Raw genomic sequence first — 22,661 nt, forward strand, 5'->3', positions numbered from 1 at the left:
TGGCGACTACTGATGCATTAACTTGTACCACCTGGTCAAAAATTTTGTATAGGCCGCCTGCCATGTCTGTGCATTTAAATGCGCTTGTTTTTAATGCATCATTGTTTAGGAAGGTCAGAGCTCTGTCCTGGCCTTTCAAAATTCAGGCCTGCCCATTCTTATAATGTGTATAACTTTGAAAATTAGCTTTTAATTTAACTCAGGGGAGCCATATATATATTTGACTCCCTACCCTGGGCAATTGTAGCAGCAGATTATGTTACAAAATCAAAGTCTGAAAATTAATCCATTTTTTTTCCCTGTGAAATCCCATGGACAGAGGAGCCTGGTGGGCTACAGCCCATGGGGTCGCAAAGAGTTGCGACTGAACACACACAGCATAAGGAAAGTGAGTCAAAATATATATGGCTCCCCTGAGTTAAATTAAAAGCTAATTTTCAAAGTTATACACATTATAAAAAAAATTAGTTCACATATTTAAAACTTCAAAACAGAACTGGCTATCCAAATTACATATTTTACCATATTGCCATCTAAATGCGTCCCTTGTGAGATGTGGTAGAAAAACAGGATTCAGAGTCAAAGGATGAATTTGAGTTCTACTACTTAGGAAAGAAATTCCTCACTCAGGTCATTACTATGATAGAACACAATCACCTCACCAGAGTGATGTAAGTTGAATAAAAGGAATAAGTGGACAGTGTATGTGATGTAGCAAATATTATAAAAGTTAATATTTTATTCTTAGGTTGTATTTCCCCATCTTGGACAACATCATGGTCTTGGTTTCATAGAAGTCCTAAACAAGTAATCAATGTAGAATTACGTTGTAGGTCTAAAACAGTTGTTATCTATATGAAGGGTCTACACTGAAATTCTTAAGCCTTTCTAAATTATTCCAGTGATGTTTTTGCTAAACAGACATAATCTCAAGTCTATACTGTTTCATCAGTGTCATTTTCCAGAAATGAAAGGTGACAATGATATATAGAGGCTCAAAGATTTTCTAAGTTTTTAATGTATTATTTAAATTAATGATAAACTCTTACAAAGACATTTTATGGTTATAACATAACAAGCAATTGTTTACTGGGACAAACAAGATATGCTAAAAGACAAATGCATTATTATAGTTAAATATGCATATCTTAATTGACATTTTTCTTAAAACAAAAAAAATTAGGATATATGCACTGAATTTTAGGCATTATACCATCACTTCTGTTAACAACTGGAGTGAAACTTCCAAAATTATCATGATCTTGAATGTCTTGTTAAATGTTACAGGGCTTTTGTTTTTCTTTTAGCCACTAGATTTTTCAGGAAAAATTCACCTATTTAGGAAAAATAAAAAAAATATATTAGTATCAATTTTAGGTATAGATTTCAGAATAATTATACTTCTGTTTCCCTTTAAAGAAGACTTCTGTATTTATTGGTGTTTCCTTCTCAATTCTCAATGTCAATTTTCTAACCCCACAGATCCCCCACATCTTTGGCTCTTTCCTCAACCATAATGATCATTATTCTTAAAAGACTTTTTCTATCACTACAATTTCTACCATTTTTATTTTGAGTAACTCAACATATTATAAAGGGTGACCCTATCGTATCTAAGGTGCACTTATTCTACTTTATGTGCATTTATTCTACTTTATCTGCAGTATCTATTCCTCATCACTGATAAAGTATTGCTGTTGGTTGGCACAGTTATTTCAGAGAGCAATTCGGCTACATTATTAGCCTAGATTCGATATTTATAAAATGGAGACCTTGTTGCAGTTGAGCAAATTCATTTGATGGAATCTCTTTAACTTATTCCCCTCTAGGGCAGCAAGAGCTCTTCACTTATAATGGGCTTGCATTCTCTCCACACTCTACGATGTGCCTGTGCACTAAATTAGCTAGTTAGAGGAGGGCACTTTCACTTTTCAGGTCTTAAGGTTCCACTTAGTCTCTGGCTGTTACACCACGGCTCAGTGCTTAACACCAGAGCTCAGTACTCCAGGCCCAACATTATGAGGAGTCTGATGAACTTCTCTGTCATCTTAATGTTGTTGTTTAGTCACTTAGTTGTGTCTGATTCTTTTGTGACCCCATGGACTGTAGCCCAGCAGACTCCTCTGTCCATGGGATTTCCTAGGCAAGAACACTGGAGTGGGCTGCCATTCCCTTCTCCAGGGGGTCTTCTGAGTAGAATGCAATGACTGTGATGTGTACATAATCACCAAGAATCCCAAGGCTCGTAACCTAGCCAAGTAACGGAGAGAATAATCCCTGCTGTCCCATGCTTTACCTCAATCTGATAAGAACCTAACCATATTATCATCTGATAATATCCTAATCCATCTGAATCTAAGGCTTTGTTCTTCTACTGGTAATTTTAAAGAAGTTTAAAAGTTTATAATTCACTTACTTGTAAAAGTGAGAAATTTGCCTTAGCAAAAAACAAAACAAAAAACCAACAAAAACTCCTTTCAAATGATATTATTCTACTTTAACCACCCTGGAAGTTGCTGTTGGTCCTATTCTTTATATATATTTTTAGCTTCCCAGCAGCACTGCTTGAAGAATAAATCATTTATAATTATTGATTTCCAAAGTTCCCACAGTCTGTCAATCAGCTCAAATTCTTGGGTTTTATAATCAAGATAAGCTGTTGCTAGTTCATTAAAAAAGTCTTCAATTTCTTTACAGAACACACTGAATATTACACCTAAACATTAATTTTTACAATCAGAATTTATGCCTAATTTAAACATACTAGGATTAGACTTCAACATATAACAGTCATTAAAAAGATCTTTAATAGTATAACACAGTTTGGATATATCCAAAAAATAACTATTTGTTTATTCTTGTAATGGCCATTACCACATGACTTTCTCTCTTAAAAAGGCTTTTATTTTCATAAGTCAGCTCAAGCTATTTATCAAAATAAGAGCTGAAATTACAAAGGTAAAAAATCGTATTGTAGCTAGTAAAATTACATTAAAATTATGGACTAAACAGAAGCATGCCCTCCCATTTAACTTACCTGCTTTGTATGAAGAACGGACCAGGGGGCCACTTGCAGTATAATGAAATCCAAGTTCATTTCCTACTTTTTCCCAGTATTTGAACTTTTCAGGAGTAATGTATTCTTCAACCTAGATTTAAAGAATTAATTCTAGATTCTAGAATTTTCTGAAATCATTTTAGTTCTATATGAAAATCTACTTGTTGGCTACTTGGTCAGAACATAATGGTAGTGAATCACAGCGAAGGGGAAACATCAATTTTGTATTACACTAGCTATTCCAAAAGAGAAAGGATCAGTCATGCCTGTAAGATTCCTAAGGATAAGATTGTGTTACTTATCTTGTATCTTCTGCTCAGCACTGTGTCTGGCACATGGTTACTACTCAAGAAAAGTTTTCTGAATGAATGAATAAATGTCTGATATAGAAATAGGGAGACTGGCTTTTCTATCTTTCTTCACCTCTGGCTCTCATGTAATTCTAAAACAAATCACAAGATTGGCAGGAGTGATATGAATGTACTTCCCAACTTAAAAGTTTTTTTCCTATAGGTCATTTTAGTAAGACAATATTGAGGGCAGCAAATAAGTGCCAGCATAGCCGCTTTATGCAGATAATAAAATGGAACTGGAACTCAGAAATATACATGGAACATTACACTAAAAAGCCAGCAGCTTCTGAATTTTACCTATAGAAAATAAAGATATAATTCAAACTACCAAGAAACATTTGGCAACTTATGGTAGTTGTACCTTAAGGTGGCGCTTTGTTGGCTGCATATATTGTCCTAAAGTCAAACAGTCCACATCTGCCTCACGAAGTGCTATAGGAAAAAAAGCACACATTATATGAGCAGATTTTTTAAAGTGCTATCTGTATGCATTGCTGTAAAAAGTAGCTTTTAATTATCATTTGAATTTATTACTCTTTGAACCAATAGATAACTGCAAGTTGGCCAAGGACCTTCAGGTAAAAGAAAAGCTTTTATATTTTAAAATTTAAGAAGCTCAAGAATTATAAAGTAAGCAGATTTAATAGACTAAAAGTCAAAAGCACACCATGTTATGTAACAATGCTATAAGTAAGCACTTTCTCAAAGGCCTGGATTCATCTTAGTCATCTTTGAGTCGTCAGTGGTTGACAGAGCTCCTGGTACCTGGCTGGCACTCAAAAATTGTCTTGACTGGACAAGAAAAGCAAACAAAAATCATGTTTTTAGTTGATGAAAGGGTAAGGAATAAAATGGGATGCAAATTCCATATTCTAAGCATCCTGTACATCATTCCATAAAGTTTTAAGAACACATTCTTCCTTTCCTTTCTATGCTGCTGTTTACAACCATATCCTGAATTTTTGTTCTCACTAGCACTTTCACTGAGACTATGGAGAAAGCATACCAGGTTTTCCAAAGTGGGATTCCTGCTATCACTCAAGTTAAATGGAACAGAGTTTTCATTTTTAAATTTCTTTACCTTTCATCGTGGCATATATTTGCTCATCATTCTCACCTAAACCCAACATAATAGATGTTTTAGAAATAACATCAGGTCGAACCTCCTTGGCATGTTTTAGTACACGTAGAGACTGGTCAAAATTGGCCCGGGGATCACGAACTTTCCTTGAAAACAGCAGAGCTGTTGTCAGCAAGAATAACCACAAGCTCAAGTAAGTACATAATTATGCAAGCAACCTGAAAGACCAGGAAGGTACATTCTGGACATCACGCTGCATCATATGGTTCAATGGTAGCATTTGTGCACAAATGTCTAACTGTTACTTTGAGAAAGAAAATCAGCCTTCACTAGGCCCCCAGTTCTGTTGACTTTTCAGGCCTTTCAAGCCTGGGGCAGAGAAAATGAGAACAGAAGTAATGAATGAAGTAATTCAGTTTATGAATTACTCATTGAGAAACCAGGATTCTGAAGCCAGAGAATGAGTGATTATAAGGGTAACTGAGAGAAGGGGGAAAACATGGAAGAAAATTTCGATACTGAACAAAGAAAAAACTGTTTAACCTGAACCATTTCAGAGGATTGAAACTTTTATGTTCATTTCTTTTCTAAAGACTAAGCTGCCCTCTGCTGGTAAGGATACAGCATTGACATCTCTTAGGTTAAAAAAAAAATGCATGATTCTGGAATTTTCACTGGAAAGGATAATGTTTTTTAAATGAAAACAGAGAAACTGGCACCCACTGGTGGTGGGATCATAAGATATGACAAGGCTGGAACAGGCTGTGTGCTTGACTTCAACAGGGGACAAACCACCAAGTTTTAAATGGATAAAGGCCCAAAGGACACAGTTGCTGACGTTAAATTGCATTCATTTGAACTCTAATGTACCTTTCTTCTGTGTAACTGATCTGTTGTTATGGTTGCTATGTTTAATCAGAGACCAGTTCACACAGGAGGAGAGGGAACAAATTTATGAATTTAAAAGTAACCACAATACTGATAATAAGGAATATACTTTTTGAAAGTATTTCTCCACTGAATTTAAATTATGCTCCCTAATACAGTTATGATTTAGCAGAAATGCTGGTTATTGTTTACCATACTTCTTTCTATGATACAGAATAATGTGTAGAACCTAATAAAATCACTACCAAATGCTTTACTAAACTAATGAAAATGAATGTATAATCTTGCCTGAAATTTTTTATTTTTCTGAAATATGAATAGTTATTGATACAGAACAACAATGTGTAATTATTCCTAACTACTAAAATTACTACGAAGAGTAAGACAGCACAGTACCTACTTTTTTTAAAAGAGATTTAAAATACATCTGAATGATACCATTTTTTTCTTCAGCATCATTTACTGCATATATTATTGTCAAATGCATTGTTATATGTCCTTTTTTAGAACTACAATCAATTGCTCTTTTATAATATTTTTCTTTTTGAAAATTGTTCTTTGGGGAAAAAATCCCAGCTCATCAGCACTTGCAATACTTTACCAAAAAAAGGAAAGCAAAAAAGATGCTAGTTATGTTTGTATGCGTATACCAAAACATATACACACATGTATAAATATGTAAGTATATAGACACTGAGATGTAAGTAATTGATATTACCAGGTGGAAATACGGATGATGTTTATACTTTTTGTTGTCTATATTTTCTAATTTTTCTGTACTAGACATATATATTTTTTTAAAAAACACCTTTTTGTTTTAAAAAGAGAGTTCACTTTATAGAATTACAACATTCTCCCCTGAAAAAAAGTATAGCAGATTTGACCCTCCAAACTTCCCAACATTACTCAATACGTGAAATCACCTCTGTAATTCTGGAACTGTTTCTACATTATGTGCATATACATCTAATCCTGACAGGGCAACTTTTTCTATCGCTTTAAGATCTCCTCGGAAATCAGGGGTGAGACATTCCACAAGAATTTTTGGATTCCTATAGTGAAAAAGAGATAGGTATCAATCACACTGAGGAAAAGAATTGACAAAACTTGCTCAAAATAGAAATCATCAGTATGCATTCAGTATCAGTTTCAACACAGTAAGCTTCAGAATCTTGCCAAGAACAGCACAAGCAGACAAGTGCTTATATATGAACTGCTAAATGAAAACGGTGACAACCCAGAACATCAGATAACATGTACACTGTGGTTAAAACACATCTGCTTGCAAACAATGATCAGAATACATTTTGGGATTACATAAACTTTTAAACTTTATTAAAAGTTGTTTGAAGAAATTAAAATATAAAGTATTAAATATAAAATAAATTATATTTTTAAGAAAGTAAATTAGGATACCTCTTATGTGAATATAAAGTGATTGCCTTAATTTTGATTTCTTTTAAAATTCATGAATAATGCCCTCCTCCCTTCCTCTAGGTAAAATATTTCACAAGTGCTCTGGGCTTTAAAACCTATCTTCTGAGTTGCTGAGTCATGAGCTTTGCTTAAATGAAATACAAGCCAAACATTAATCTTTCTATTTATACTAGGCATTCAAGCATTAAAGTATGAACTAGGTAATAGAGCTGTTCCCTTTGACAAGCAGTAGAAATGACTGAGAAACTAATAAACTTTTTCACAAACCAAACTGCAACTTTTTTTTTTTGGAGTTGTTTTATGAGAGAACAGATGTAGAAAGCACCACATCACACCCTCTCATGGATTCAAGAGATGCTGAAAGAACACATCCTGTAACTCACTGTTTCATTGCAAGGAGGGACCCACTGGTAGTTTGTGAAATCAATTTTATGGGTGGAACAGCCAAACTTTTTTGAAATGAACTATTAAAAAAAACAAATAGAAAATATTGGGGGAATCAGGGCAAAAACATTTACTGAGTGTGCTAGGTGCCAGACTAGTTCTGAGCTGTAGGAAATAAGCATAAACTCCTTTTTAAAGGCTTTTAAAATAAAATTTACATATTAATAAAATGTGAGTTATGGGTAAAATCCCCAGGGTATGTCAACATCAATAAAATTTATATTATGATTACATATTTTAACAATGTGGGCGTTTATCTCATCCTAACTTCTCCTAGATGATGATTTATTCAGTTCAGTCCTGGGAAGACTTTAATTTCCAGCAGATTATAAAATGGGTTTACAACCCCCTGCAAAAGGTTAGTAACCACTGCTTTAAGTTAACCTTAAAAAAACCTTAAATAAACGGAATTTAGTATGGGTCAACAAAAGTCCCTAAATTACACAAGCAAATGCAAAAACAAGTACCTTTCCTTTAAGTAAGATACAGTCTTTGCAAAGTGCTCAGCTCCTCCATCAGGCATATCTGGAATCAAGAGAATCCACTGCTTAAGATGACGTCACAGCTTAATAAGTCAATTTAAGAAGAGGTAATGATGTCGCACTAACCATCTCGATCCACAGACGTCAGGACAACATAATCCAGACCCCACTCTGCAATTGCCTTTGCAGTATTGTAGGGCTCATTGGCATCCAGTGGAGGTGGATTTCTTGCAGTCTTAACAGAACAAAATCTACAACCTCTTGTACATGTGTCACCCATCAACTAGAATAGAGATGTTACAGTTTAAATCAAATAAACAAATGACTTTGAAGAATATAATCGTAAGGGAATAAAACTGCAAGGAATGAACAAATTTTGACCCTGTTTATATGAAATTTTAAACATTCAAAGCTAAACAATATAGTTAAGGAATACAAACATATATGGTGAAACAAGAAAGAAAAGGAAACAATAAACTTAGAATAAGGAGTAGTGTTAAGGGAAAAAAAAAGGGGATGGGATCAAGAAGGGATGAAAAACTAATGTTCTGTTCTCAAACTGGAGGTATCAGGGTATCTGCATTTTGGTAGTCTTCATAACTTACACATAGGTTGTAAAAATTCTTTTATATCTATTTAATTTTAATAAAAATGATGTTAAAAGAAACAAAATATTCAATTAACCTATCAATATGCAGATCTCTGTGGAAGTTAAACAGAAGGCATAGCTCCCTCTTGTTAAACAGATGAAAGAGAAAAACACATAAAAAGTTAGTAACGGGATTCCCTGCTGTTTCTCCAGGACACTGCTTCTGCTACCATGGGTCACTACCATGCTCTACCCCTCACCAAGCACAGCCACTGCAGATGTTTTGGAGCCACTGGAGTCTCAAAGCCCTGTGGTAGGGGTTTTGATTTGAGACAGAAAGCAATTCTTTCCCTTTATGCTTAACTCACTCAGAAAGAACTCACTGCAATGGTAATTAGGCCCATCATCTCACAGAATGTTACTGAAACAATGAAACCTCCCAGGAGTCACTATGCACCAATAGTGATCATGGAGAGCAGGCAAGGGATAAAACCAGAAATTTTCATCAGGGAGTATTCAGAATAACTCCTTCCTTCAAGAAGTGATGTTGCATAACTTAGAAAAGCTCTTGGGCTGGCTCTGTATTATTCTAGAAGGAGCTCTATCTCACACGAATCTCCAGTTTCTCATGTAAATAGTCTCTTGCTGGTATAACTCATTTATAAGACATTCCCCAGACAAGTATAACTTAAAGCTAGACATAATTTAGATTTAACCCAATATTTCAATCTTTTTGTATGAATAAATATGGTAGACTGCATTGTTAATTCCATTTCTTACTCCATCATATTAAGACCGTACATTTTACCCATTGCCATGTAACTTGCAGGGCCCACCTTCTGAGGGAGGAACTTAGGTCTCTACTCCCATTGATGTCTGGCTTGGCCATGTAACTTATTTTGGCCAATAGAATGACAGCAGGCATGACCAAGCACAAGCCTCAAATGTGCATGGATGCTTGGCTTGCCTTCTTGTGGTCCTTCCATCCTCTGTGATAAGAATATCCTTGGCAAGCAGCTGGTCCAAGAATAAAGCTCTGCAGAGGAGACCTGAGCTCAACCTACTTCCTGGAGTCCAGTTTAGCACATTCAAGATCAGATGATCATGGGCTAACTGAAAGGCCCATGAGAGGGAAATATAAATTAATAGAAGAGGTAGTTCAAGGTAGCACATAATTAATTATTATATTCTATCAGGTAGATGGAAGAATCAATAACAGACTTATTCAGAGAAAGGTGAGATGGTAACAAGCTAGATTATTCCGTCAAGTTTCCCCCCCACCACAAACTCATATGTAGCAAAAAATATCATATTTTTTGAGCCTCAAAATGAACATTTGTAGGAAAAAGACATAAAACATTTCCTTTCGGTTTCTAAACTAAAACTCTGGAATTTGAGGGTGGCTTTACCATGATTGTGGCTGTGGCGGTAGCATATTCTCCACCTCCCCAACACTCTCCAATATTGGGACATCGAGCCTCCTCACACACCTATGAGCAAGAGGGAACTGAATACAATCAGGTTGAAAATATTTACCAATTGAGCAAATAAGTCATCAGACATTTTATACTATCCATTCTTTATATAGTACGTTAAGAAATTCACTATTTGGAAATGCCGTTAAACTGCCAAACCACGCAGATATTAGGATTCTATTTTTATTTCTTTTTTTTCTTTTCTTTTTTTTTTTTTAGGATTCTATTTTTAAATTAAAAACTATGAATGCATATGTTTCATATGTACAAATAAAAAAGTCTGCAAGGGTATATGTTGAATAGTTAAAGTGGTATAACAAACATTTGAGATTTCATATAGTATGTTTCATATTTAATATATCCTTTCCAACAAGCATGTACTTAATTTGTAATACAAAACAAACAAAAATTCTCATTCCCTAAATGGCAGAAAAAAATTTTTTGGTTTGTACTATTAAATAAGTGGCTAAGAAATACAATTACTTTTTGCTTCTTTTGCACAGAAAATAACTTTTAAATCTATTTCCATTACTGAGAGTAATGTGAAAATGCCTTTATTTACTTTCCTTGCTATTTTCAATATGTATTTTATTAATTTTCAAGTTATATATGCATAGAAAAATTATGTCTTCTGGTAATGAGGGATACTTAACCCTTAACAGTAAGTAAGAAAACTTACTGTGTGAAGATTTAAATTCCGCAAAGTGTTTTTCAGTTTATTATAATTTTTCCCCATAGGAATCTCTGTTTTTAGCCATGGAGGTAGTCTTAACCTGCAGAAAGCCAAAATAACTATATGTTAACAAATATGTTCTTAAATAAGCACACAGTTTTGAAGTTACTTTGCTCTATTATGATGGCCAATTGGGAATTTTCCCCCTGTAATCCTGGAATGATTCTTTTAATTTCTGCCATAGGAGATAACAGAATCAAACTTAGATTTGCTCAAATCACTTTAGAAAACACTCATAACTGTGTCTATCAGGGCACTTTGCTCATGTCTTTGTTTTGCAAAGGCACAGAGGAATACCATCTTTTTTTTAAAAAAAAAGAGCTTTTGAAACATCTCATTCCCTAATGAATAATACTGACAAAAAGTTCTGTAGTTGTTCAGATTAAGAAGAGACCCCACAAGTGAACTTTCTGCTCTTCGATTTTGATAGGTGTTAAATGGAAAAAAATCTAAAATTTGGAGTAAAGACTACATATCCTCAGGTTTCCCTTGACTTCCACCCACTTGTAGTCTAGAAGTTGCTGGGTAAAGTATCTCCCAAAACAATTGGTGCTCTGCACTAAATTCTCTTACCATTCTTTTAAACTAAGGCATGCTATCCTTGCTAGGAGAAACAACAAGTTAGATCATCAGCACCCAGTAACAATGAAAACCTTATCGAAGTGTAACAGACTAATATCAAGGTGATAATCTTTGCTCTCTGAAGACACTTGTTGCTGGATGGACAAAGGGAGATGGTGGTGTAGGATGCATAAGTCCTAGCAAGGCCGTCAAAGGACAGAGAGAAAAGAAAATTTCACCTATTTGCCTATTTTATGTTAGTTATCAGTTCTTTCTAATGATTTTTAGCTAAATTTAATAAGCTGATTAAAAATGTATTTCAGGCTTTGGTTATATCTGAAAATGATGCACTATGAAGAAATGGGATGTTAAAATTACCCCAAATTTTCAATTACCTTTCTCCTTTCTGGCGTTTTAAATTTCCTTTATATTCATCCCAGGTACTCTTGTCGGCCAGATTACCAGATATAAATTCTTGAAGGTCTGGTCCACTCTGTAAAAATTCCTTTTTTTCATCTGGCAGGAAACTTACTTCTCTGACAGGGCTGCATAAATATCTTCCAAATACCTAAACAAAGGGTTCATTATGACATTTATTTAGTTTGCTGTTGTCACTAAGTCATGTCTGACTCTTTTGCAACCCCATGGACTACAGCCACCAGACTCCTCTGTCCATGGGATTTCCCAGGCAAAAATTTATTTAGAAGAGTTAGTAATAACTTAGTTTTAACCTATTTACATAGCTAAAAGGAAGAGTGGCAAGAGATCTGATTCGGAAATTAAAATGTTAAACTATTTACAAGCTCTGTGTTGAAGCTTAGAATCTAAGGTTAAGGAGGACCCAAAGGGAACAAAACAAAGCTAAAGAAGAATAGGAATTAACTATTTCTGTCTAGATTTAAAATAGATTTGGAAACTTCTGGAACTGGCTAACAAAACATGCCACACTTTATCCGTATCAGGACTAAAAGTCTGTCTTTCAAGTTTAAACTGCAATAACAGGAGAAGATGCTACAGATTTGAATTTTCTATTCCTGACGAGTCAAGGACGTTTAAATAAAATCTGAAGTAAATTATCTCTGCTTTGGGCTTTGGATAAACACATGTGTTAAAACTTAGAGGTTTAAGGTTTAACCCAGCTGATTTCAGAGAACTTGAAGTAGGGAAACCAAACTTACTATTCCAATTTTCTACGTTACATTCTGTGTTTGATCAAAGAAGTCACTCAATATATATTTGTTGACCAAAAGAAGCCGTCAGCTTCTGGATCTGAACACACACATGGACAAGACAGCCAAAATACCATAAAACTCAAAGAGTAAAAAAAAAAAAAAGTGTGCCTATTAAGATGCTGCACAATTACTACTGTTCTCGCCCAGGTCTTCCGCTCAAGCTTACAGCACAGATTTGGGTTCTAATTGCCCAAACCGGTGTCTAGTAGAAATGACTGATATGCAAGGAAAAAAAAAAAAAAGACACCTCTCAGCGTCAGCCAGAGATAACTACAAACAAATCACTACCAGAGACTTAATTTCGTGGGGGTGTCTGAAGAATTAGACGATACCACACGAAAAATGTTTAGAACAAAACCTGGCTAGAAGTAAACATTCAATAAATGCTGGCATTATTGGACGCTCTAAAAGGATGGGAGCCCTCTACCCTACGCCCGCACCCTGCTTCCCCAGCCGCTCACCCGGGGGCCCACAGTGCGGACCGCGCCCCCGCAGCGTAGAGACATCTTGCTGTTTTTTTCCTACCAAGGACGAATAATCAGTAATTCCCGGGAAAAGAGAAAAGGACAGACCGTCGCCAGATTTATGACAAGCTGAACCACCCTGACCCGGAGGAACTCGCACAGCTCCGCGATTGGCTGCTTTAGTCTGGCGGCGTCGCGCACTGATGACCCTACACGCAGGCCCCATACGGACTATAAGAGCGTGATGACGAAAGACGCTCTCTCTTTGCCGCATCTACTGCGAGGTGAGGTGGTTTCTGTAAGCGGTGGGCTTTGGGAATCTGAAGCCATCGGCTCTGGGAAGGCCCGCGGCGCGCTTGTGGCCCCCAGGAACTCTATCGTGGTTGTCTCCCCACACAGCGAACGCCATATGAATTTGGTTGCGCTGGAATTCGAGCCCTGTATTGGGCTTTCAGGCCTACCCCAGCTCCTCAGCCTTGCCGGGATGGCGCCAGCTTGACAGGACACCCAGGGATGCGCTGAGCGGGGAGTTCCCCGGTTGGGCTTATAAAGTGCGCCTGCGAGCTGCTCCTTCCGTACCAGGGCGCAGCGGGGACCGCTGTCGGTTCGGGTCCTCCCGTATTTTTGCCGGCGCTCTCCGGTAGGAGAGGAGCTCCGTGCGGTGGAGTTTGGTCGTTAGCGGCCTTCTTACCCCAAGTGTTTGTGTTTCAGAATGAAGACCATTCTCAGCAACCAGACTGTCGACATCCCAGAAAATGGTACGAGACTTGGTGTTTGCGTTTTTCTTACGTCTTTACTACATGCTCTATACCTTGTTCCGAGGCCTCACGAGTACATTCTCTCCTAGTCGACATTAACTTGAAGGGACGGACAGTTATTGTGAAGGGCCCCAGAGGCACCCTGCGGAGGGACTTCAATCACATCAATGTAGAACTCAGTCTCCTTGGAAAGAAAAAGAAGAGGGTGAGTTTTTTGTTCGTTTTGGGCACAGTTGCTTGTTTGGAAGGTTGTGATTTGAGAGGAACAAGATGGGTTGCTTTTCAAATTACTACATTGAGATTCTGTGTTTTAGCTTCAAATTGACTCAGTCCAGAATTATAGCTAGTTTCAGTGTTGTTGCTTTAACAAAATTGGAAGATCAAATTCTGAACAAAGTGGATTAGAAAAACTCCTTCCAGACCAGGGTGCAGCGGAGTAGTAATGATTCATAGCAGATCTTAATAATACTGTTAACAAGTTAAGTTTATTTTTTTCCTGATTGTTTTGTAAAAATCTTAGGGAGGCAGCAGTGGGTCTTAAACCTGATAATTTTCCAGGATTGACGTTTAATGCAGCTTGTACCATACTTCTTTTGTTTCTGGGTTGTCGTTCCTTTGTGAAATAGTGTACCTGTAATGCCTAGTGATAAAAATAATTTGAAGTGGTGTTTTTTTTCTTTTGGCAAGTCGTACTTTTTAATTAGGGCAAGTACTAGAATTTACAGTGATCGTTGTGAATAAATGGAGTTTTTTCTAAGCCTGCTTATTTCTGGAAAGAGTTTTCTAAAGTTTTTTTGTTCTGTTACAGCTCCGTGTTGACAAATGGTGGGGAAACAGAAAGGAACTGGCCACTGTTCGCACAATCTGTAGTCACGTACAGAACATGATCAAGGGTGTTACACTGGTAAGCAGATTCCTCAGACTACTTTGTCTTGGAAGGGGGGGTTTCTCAGCTGTACTTTGTGTATGCAACATAAATGTTTGCTGCAGAGAATAGATTATGCATGTAATTTAGTGGTGTACTTGAGCTCTAGTACTTGGGAAGAGGTAATGTTGGCAGATGTGTCCAATAGGCCTTCATGGGTCTTGGGATTAAGTGTTGGGCACACGCACGCGTGTGTATGTGTGTGTGTACAGACCAGGTAGTCTATGATAGTCTGCTAATGGTTTTTCTTTTTTCCTACACAAATTAAGTCTCATTTTCAAGGTGCGTGTTTATAGAAAATTAACACATGGGGTAGACTTTGGTTTCCTGTTCGATGCCTGTCACTTCTACTCTCGTGGGGATAGAAAAAGGTGGATCTAATTTCTGAACTCCATGTCCATTTCCTTAAAAACATATCAGGGTAGGTTCCTTGAGTGTGGGTGCCATTGTATCCTTAATTCTTGCTATCTGGTGTACCTTAGTAATTCAGTATGTTAGCCTCGATGCCCAAGATGAAGGGCTTTGGGGTTCTTTATAGGTGGTTTCTCTACCACTGAGCCACCTGGAAAGGCATCAGGTCACTCGCTCAGTCGTATCCGACTCTTTGCGATCCCATGAATCGCAGCATGCCAGGCCTCCCTGTCCATCACCAGCTCCCAGAGTTCACTGAGACTCAGTGTCCATCAAGTCAGCGATGCCATCCAGCCATCTCATCCTCTGTCATCCCCTTCTCCTCTTGCCCCCAGTCCCTCCCAGCATCAGAGTCTTTTCCAATGAGTCAACTCTTCACATGAGGTGGCCAAAGTACTGGAGTTTCAGCTTTAGCATCATTCCTTCCAAAGAAATCCCAGGGCTGATCTTCAGAATGGACTGGTTGGATCTCCTTGTAGTCCAAGGGACTCTAAAGAGTCTTCTCCAACACCACAGTTCAGAAGCATCAATTCTTCAGCACTCAGCTTTCTTCACAGTCCAACTCTCACATCCATACATGACCACAGGAAAAACCATAGCCTTGACTAGATGGACCTTTGTTGGCAAAGTAATGTCTCTGCTTTTGAATATGCTGTCTAGGTTTGGTCATAACTTTCCTTCCAAGGAGTAAGCGTCTTTTAATTTCACGGCTGCAGTCACCATCTGCAGTGATTTTGGAGCCCAGAAAAATAAAGTCTGCCACTGTTTACACTGTTTCCCCATCTATTTCCCATGAAGTGATGGGACTGGATGCCATGATCTTTGTTTTCTGAATGTTGGGCTTTAAGCCAACTTTTTCACTCTACACTTTCACTTTCATCAAGAAGCTTTTTAGTTCCTCTTCCCTTTCTGCCAAAAGGGTGGTGTCATCTGCATATTTGAGGTTATTGATATTTCTCCCGGCAATCTTGATTCCAGCTTGTGTTGGAAAGGCATAGGCGGTAGTAAAACACTTTTCATTAAGGTGGGCGCTTCGGTCCAGCAAAGAGACAACAGAAACAGATGTTTCAGTGTACAGTTGTTATAAGGCTTGGTGTGGGTGATTTCATAAAACCTTGACATGAGTATGTGAGAACAGTTTTCAGTTTCCTTTGTCATGGAGGAGGAAGTTTTCCTCTAAAGTCTCTGTAGAGATTTTGTCATCCTTTTCTAGGTACAAAGAGGGAGACAACCCTGACAAAATGTAAATATTCCTTTCAAAGGGGCAGTTCCTACTTGGTTTTCAGAGAAAAACTGGGTATCCTGTTCAAATTTCTCAGCATTACTAATAGTCTCTTTATTTAAATCTAGGGTTTCCGTTATAAGATGAGGTCGGTGTATGCCCACTTCCCCATCAACGTTGTTATTCAGGAGAATGGTTCTCTTGTGGAAATTCGAAATTTTTTGGGTGAAAAATATATACGCAGGGTTCGAATGAGGCCAGGTATGATTCATAAATTTTTTTTTCTGCTTGTGAAGGCTTAAATATATTTTAGGTTAATTATAGCTAAGGTCAGATTATTTCAGAATTACCCAGTATGGTTAAAGTAGAAGTGCACTTAAAATAGTTCTTCTCTGATACATAATTGATGCTTCTAACATTTAAGCATTAGAAAATTTTAAAACTTAGTGCTCTTTGATTCTGCTTTTTTTTTTCCTATTGAACTTGGGGGGGAGTGGGAGGTCTTGCGCAAGGTTTGTGAGATCTTAGTTCCCCACTACGTATCAAATCCTTGCCCCTTGCATTGGCATCATGGAGGCTTTAACCACTGGATCAGCAGGGAAGTCCCAAAAAATGAGCTTTGACGAATACCAAATGTATACAATAGAAATAAGAAATAAAATTGGAAACAAAGCTTATTTATTTGGTTGAGTCTTAGTTTTTGCTTATTTAGCTATGGAATTCTTAGTCACAACATTCAAACTCTTTAACTTGTAGCATGTGGGAACTAGTTCCCTGACCAGGGATTGAATCCAGTCCCCTTGCATTGACAGCCCAGAGTGTTAGCTACTGTACCACCAGGAAGTCCCAGAAATACAAAATTTGCCCAGATAATTCAGATTCAATTACAAAACAGTTTGATTTGGTGTGTGGAATTTTAAATCAAGTAAATTGCTCCTTAATTTAAATATTTTAAATATTCTACAACTCTTATTTTATGTTGACACTATGCACATGCTCTCTTATATTTTAGGGGTTGCCTGTTCAGTATCTCAAGCCCAGAAAGATGAGTTGATTCTTGAAGGAAATGACATTGAACTTGTGTCAAATTCAGGTTTGTATGTTTACTGTGCATAATTAATGCCTGTAAAATCTTATTTATCTAAATCCTGGAGTTGAATACCTAGTATTTGTTCATTTGGTGAGGGTTGTTGTTTTTTTGTTTTTAATTTTTGGGATCTTAATTAAAAGCTATAAAGTACAGCAGGTGATGAAATACTTGTGATGGGTTTGGCTGATAATTGCCTTATCTTTTTCACCCTTATAGCTGCTTTGATTCAGCAAGCCACCACAGTTAAAAACAAGGATATCAGAAAATTTTTGGATGGTATCTATGTTTCTGAAAAAGGAACAGTTCAGCAGGCTGATGAATAAGATCTCAGGTGGGTTTTTGTAATATCTGTATAATTTGATTGCTTTCAGTTCAGTTCAGTCGCTCAGTCGTCTCCGACTCTTTGCAATTGCTTTAGTTGGGTCTAATTAATTAAGAAACTTAAATGGTAGTTGTAGCAGAGGCAGAAAGCATGTTTTACATGATTGAGAATAAAACTTTTCTGGGCAAGAATATTGATGGAGAATTACAGACTATTTCTTTTCTTTTTTACAGTGATCCTGCTGCAGAAACAAGATAGCAGATGGTTCTATGGACTCAGTTGTGATGTTTTAAAGAGACAATAAAAACTTGATTTGAGATTTTTTCCTACTGATTATCATTTCAAACTATTTGGCCAGTAAGCAGTTAAGTAAATTCTAGTGTGTTAAAAACAATAACAGAAGGAATAGGAGTGGTTGATTGATTTTGTTGTTGTTAGAAAGATGTTGTTAGCAAGACTTAATGGCATAGGGGGCTTCAAGGAATACCAAGGACATTTCAGGCAAGAGGAATATGGTTATCGTGGGAAGAACTTTCGGAGATCTAATTTTGCAGTGGCACAGATTTGAATATTTGTGAGGCAAATGCCTGAGTCACAGTAACTGAAAAAGCAGCTGAGAAGTGATACTGTCTTAGTAAGAATTAAAAGATGGAGTTAATTTGTATTTATGATAAACATGGTTGCTGTAGTCTAAGGTTCTCTCAGTTATACTCAAATTTCAGCCACATCTACATCCTAGTCTTTGATGGCTTTAAAAAAAACTTAAACGTTCCATGTGTCATACTTCAGATATACTACTATACAGTACAGTAGGGTTGCCCCTAAACCTGCAGTCCTCCCCTATCTCATTTGTTAGAAACTCTTAACCGTGTAATTTCTCAGGCAAAACATTTAACTTTGTCTTACATACTGTGTCTAGTCCATCAATAAAATCTGTGCGCTTACTAAGATCTTGGTTTAAATAAATGAAATTAATTTTATATTGAGTTAATCATTGGTTTGATAACAGTTAAATTTTTAAGACATGGGTGAAATTGTAAATACAGATTTTGCTTTGAATTGTTTTGAGATGAGGTTTGGGGTAGGTGTTGGATGATTAAGTTGTCTTTTCCTTTGAGTGACTTTTCAGTGAAGCCTGTTGTGCTCATTCCTCATGTCCATCCTAGCACACTCTGCTCCAGTTTTTGTCCATAATGTTTATAATGTAAGATTAATAGTTTACTTTGTTGGGTATTGATTATATGCTTTTTTCCTGCTAAGAGTCTAACCTTCATGGAGGGGGGTGTGACCTTGTCTACCCTGGGGTATTCCAAGTTCTTAGAACAGTGTCTGTCATATAGCTGTTTGCTGAGTGATTGGTTCCCACATTGCCAGGGAGATTGAGGTTGTGGAGATTGAGTAATAGTAATGGGCCTCGAAATATGTTTTTAAGGTATCGACAGAATTTTAAAATTGAATTTGAGGGTTGAAACCTCCAAGTGGCAATGTTGCAGAGGGATAAAGGTGTTAGTATTGAAGAGTGTCAGTATATAGGCAGTGGTAGCAGCAATTGGAGTGTGTAACACCAGAAGTGAAGTGTGGAGACTTTAAAGGCTAACTATTGGCAGTCTGGTTGTAGCTGAGGAGTTACTTCAATTTAATAACTTAGATGTGGTAAAGGAAAGTGTAGTTCTCCCCAGAGAAGCTTTCCGTGTTTTCTGTTTACCATGGATGAGCATGTAAGTGCATCCTCAGTTTTGAGGTGTAGCAGTCTACATTTTCTAATGAGAAAACATACTTGGGAGTAAATTGCTCAATTGGCACAGTTTGGGAGGATGGAGGGAGGGGGTGTTGGCAAAACCCAGTTAAAACACCAAACATTCACATTCCACAGCTCTTAAGTTGAATATAAATAATCAGCATAAGCCAGTTTATTTGGAATAAATTACATTGAGAATTAAAACATCTAGTCATAATTTACTGACCTCAATTTCCAGAGGCTCTTTAAAACCATAATTGCAATATTTCCATATATATCAGACTTGGTGAAAGGGTTGTTGAACTGAATGTGGAGACTGCAACAATATACAAAGTAAACTACATTTTAAGATGTTCTTCAAGTTTCGAAAGGTAAATTAAAAGATCCTGTCAAAAGCTGCCAACAGTTCCTAACTGACTCTTTATGGTTTTATTTTTTAATTAAAAAAAAATGTATTTGGTAATGCAGGGTCTACTTGTGGCAAAGGCTCTTTAGATGTGGTATGTGGGTTCTAGTTCCCTGACCAGGGATTGAACCCAGACCCCCTGCATTGGGAGCATGGAATCTTAGCTACTGGTCCACCAGGAGAATCCCCATGTATGATTTTAAAATGAATTTAAGAAAAACCTGAAAGGTATAACTGAGCATGAGCCAGATTAAAGTATGTACCTAGGGACTCATGTATAATGATGGCTTAAAGACTAGTAAAATTCCCAGGTGGCAAAAAAGGGAGGACAGCATTGAATTAGGGACTTTACTATTGATACCTTTTCTTCCCTGGTGGCTCACATGGTAAAGAATCTGCCTGCAATGAAGGAGACTCCGTGAGATCCCCTAGAGAGAAGGGAAGGGCAACCCACTCCAGTATTGCCTGGAGAACCCCATGGATGGACCATAGAGTTGCAAAGAGTGACTAACAGTTTTCACTTTGTGGCAAGATGACAAGTTTAAAAGATACATTAAGCTCTAAATGTAAAGACTTACAAACAATATAAGATAATATAATCAAAACAGGAAAGCAAAAATCTTAATTCCAAGTCTGTTCTTATGACTGAATATGGATTTATTTTTCAAAACCTTGGATGTTGATGAGTTGCTCAACTGATACTCTAGGATTAAAAAACTAGTTACTGTAATCACGTATAGCCTCAAGCCTGATAATCAGAGGAAAGTTGCTCAGTCGTGTCCAATCTTTGTGACCCTTTGGACTATACGTCTTCAGGCCAGAATACTGGAGTGGGTAGCCGTTCCCTTCTCCAGTGGTTCTTAGAGAAATATAAAAACTTCTTGGAAAATAAAAGCTGCTAAGGTTGGAGGAAGGATGCAGTTGGAACAAAGAGATAAGAAAAACATCTGAAATTTTACTATTTGAATTGGCCAGCCAGAATATTGATGTCTTAACCACTTTTGCATTTGTTTGAATTGACTAATTGTGTTATCTGTATCTTTGAAACTTAATGCTGTTATCAATTAGTATCTCAGTTATGCAGGAAATAAGCTTTCCTTTGACTCTGGAAGTCAGACTTCCAGAGGAGTAGACAGTAGTTAAATATTGACTCACCTAAGGAAAGAATGGATATAAATGGGTTTAGATTTGGGTTTTCTTCCCCCCAACATTTAGAATACAGTGAATGAATGTTAAGAACAGAATTCAAAAAAGTCAAACTGCAAATTCAGTTTTAAGGATTCACTTAATCCTAGCTTCAAAGGTTGCAATGTAAGAATAGTTTACTCAGGCCACCAATATTCTGAATTGTGTCCACAGTTGGGAGGTGCCTTCTACACCTTGAGAGGTCCATATGTGCTTGTGTTAGATCAGTGAAGGACTTCAGGGGAAGAGAACAAGTCTCATGGGATAAATGGTAATTTGATAACGATAATATAAAAAAATCTTTATATCTTAGAATGTTTGCCACATCTGTCACCTCCTAAGATTCAGTTGAGGAATAAAACCCATTTGAAGAAGTTGCTGTACTGTGAGGTTGAATGACTTCTCTGTCTTCACAGGCAGTTGGGTTTAGTTCTCTTTAATCTTTGTCCTCTGATGTTTACATGAGTTACTGGAAATTAAATGTTATTTTTTTAAAAAATATCTGATAAAAGATCTCATAAAATGAGATGTTTTATAAATGCTCAATTTTAATTTCTATTGAGAAAAGCTGAGGGATTGATGTGCTTAAGAGTCTATATATAACTGGCTATAGACAAACACTACTTCTTAACCCTATTTTTTTCCATTTGAGAACCACCCTGATCAAAGGGGAAAGCACCTAAAAAGTGACAGAATTTTATCACTGACAATCTCCACTGTAGAGTCTCAACAAAGTTGTACTTTCAAAACAATTTCTTTTACCATAAATAGCTACTGGTATGAATAGAGGAAAACTAGAGAATAATGATAGGAAACGGCTCATCAAACGCCATGAAACAACATATCAGATAATCACAGGCTTACTGTCTAGGGAAACCTTTACCTTAGATCCAAGAACTGAATTCACTGATGTCAACACCTTTTAAGGGAAAATTTGAACCACACAATGGAGACCAAGATTGTCATTACCTTGGCTATCACTAAATTCTCAAGTTCTTTTTTTCTACAATATAGGTGTATCTTCTGTAAGTTACCAGTATATGGAACTGGAGTGAATTTTTAAACTTTTCCATTCTGCAGACAGAAATAAGATCAGCTTAGCTAAGAACTCTATTGTGGCCTTTCTTTAACGGTATGTGCTGTGAGTTCTTTGCTTTCCAAATTTTTCTTCTTTTTCGCTTATGAAAAATGGTAATTGATAACAGTAGAACCAGGGTGGAGAAGAAACAACATCCAAAGAATATCAACGGTTTCTTCTGCACAAGAAGTAAGCAGACAATACATTCCGTGTTTCTCTGAGCCTGACTGCATCTAGGACTACTGTTCTCAGAAAGGAAGCCATTGTCGCTGATCAGTTTGTTGTAAAACTGGATTGAGGATTTAGCTTTGAAATCGGGTGTGAAGAATCCAAATCTGGGTCTAGATTTTTCTTCAGTCAGTTTGAATACATAATAGCCTTTGATTTTGATTTTATCAATCAGGTAGCCTGAAAAATACCAAAAATAAACATTATTAATCACGTGAACTATTAGATATCCTTAAGAATTTAGTTTTCATTGAAAACAATCTAAAATGCATGCTCATAAAACATGATTTTCATTAAAGGTTTTTTGACATTCTTTAATCAGTGATCTTTCTTGAGAAGATGAATATAGGTATAATAATGTAATTTTTAAAAGATTGAAGTAAAACATATCTATCATAATACAAAAACACCTGCAGGAAACTCAGATTTAAGAACTGGAGCCATAAAGGTCCAAAGGACTTAACTGTCAACTTGTTCACAATGTTAAAAGCAGAAAAAGAT

General features: G+C 36.7%; 3 protein-coding genes across 6 annotated transcripts in view; 1 reads left to right on the forward strand and 2 right to left on the reverse strand.

Annotated features, from left to right (window-relative positions):
• Window positions 1-1,000: 1,000 nt before the first annotated feature.
• Window positions 1,001-13,520, reverse strand: LIAS (lipoic acid synthetase). Of its 4 annotated transcripts, none has more exons than XM_025290150.3 (11): window positions 12,859-13,086; window positions 11,497-11,669; window positions 10,487-10,580; window positions 9,742-9,822; window positions 7,870-8,026; window positions 7,729-7,786; window positions 6,304-6,432; window positions 4,529-4,638; window positions 3,773-3,843; window positions 3,038-3,149; window positions 1,001-1,334 (listed from the first exon to the last, which is right to left on the reverse strand). In XM_025290150.3, the coding sequence occupies exons 1-11, from the start codon at window positions 13,069-13,071 to the stop codon at window positions 1,282-1,284; spliced, it is 1,251 nt and encodes a 416-aa protein (XP_025145935.1). In that variant the 5' UTR covers window positions 13,072-13,086; the 3' UTR covers window positions 1,001-1,281. The 4 variants fall into 4 exon arrangements, 3 of the variants coding, with proteins under 3 accessions (XP_025145935.1, XP_025145934.1, XP_006066201.1); XM_025290149.2 differs by having other exon boundaries at window positions 4,493-4,638; XM_006066139.3 differs by having other exon boundaries at window positions 4,493-4,638; window positions 12,795-12,961.
• On the forward strand, window positions 12,973-17,842 carry RPL9 (ribosomal protein L9). The gene is made up of 8 exons (XM_006080940.4): window positions 12,973-13,081; window positions 13,509-13,555; window positions 13,645-13,760; window positions 14,364-14,459; window positions 16,242-16,374; window positions 17,126-17,206; window positions 17,420-17,534; window positions 17,759-17,842. Exons 2-7 carry the CDS (start codon window positions 13,510-13,512, stop codon window positions 17,524-17,526), a joined length of 579 nt encoding a protein of 192 aa, XP_006081002.2. The 5' UTR covers window positions 12,973-13,081; window position 13,509; the 3' UTR covers window positions 17,527-17,534; window positions 17,759-17,842.
• KLB (klotho beta) overlaps window positions 17,315-22,661 on the reverse strand; it is a 36,879-nt gene continuing 31,532 nt past the window's right edge. The window contains exon 5 of the mRNA XM_006066138.4: window positions 17,315-22,340. Within this exon, the coding sequence (XP_006066200.4) occupies window positions 21,952-22,340 (389 nt within the window). The 3' untranslated portion in view covers window positions 17,315-21,951. The remainder of the gene's footprint in view (window positions 22,341-22,661) is intronic.

The sequence above is a fragment of the Bubalus bubalis genome, chromosome 7 (assembly GCF_019923935.1).
Source record: "Bubalus bubalis isolate 160015118507 breed Murrah chromosome 7, NDDB_SH_1, whole genome shotgun sequence".
Classification (NCBI taxonomy): Eukaryota; Metazoa; Chordata; class Mammalia; order Artiodactyla; family Bovidae; genus Bubalus; species Bubalus bubalis.

What these genes read in the sequence shown, in the direction of transcription:
- LIAS (XM_025290149.2), bottom strand. Translation starts at nt 13,071, where the DNA reads ATGCGGCAAAGAGAGAGCGTCTTTCGTCATCACGCTCTTATAGTCCGT. An exon ending in AAACGCCAGAAAGGAGAAAG is followed by an intron (nt 10,581 to 11,496) that starts GTAATTGAAAAT and finishes GGCTTTCTGCAG; the next exon opens with GTTAAGACTACCTCCATGGC. An exon ending in GACGTCTGTGGATCGAGATG is followed by an intron (nt 7,787 to 7,869) that starts GTTAGTGCGACA and finishes TCTTGATTCCAG; the next exon opens with ATATGCCTGATGGAGGAGCT.
- RPL9 (XM_006080940.4), top strand. Translation starts at nt 13,510, where the DNA reads ATGAAGACCATTCTCAGCAACCAGACTGTCGACATCCCAGAAAATG. An exon ending in TGTCGACATCCCAGAAAATG is followed by an intron (nt 13,556 to 13,644) that starts GTACGAGACTTG and finishes ATTCTCTCCTAG; the next exon opens with TCGACATTAACTTGAAGGGA. An exon ending in TTGGAAAGAAAAAGAAGAGG is followed by an intron (nt 13,761 to 14,363) that starts GTGAGTTTTTTG and finishes GTTCTGTTACAG; the next exon opens with CTCCGTGTTGACAAATGGTG.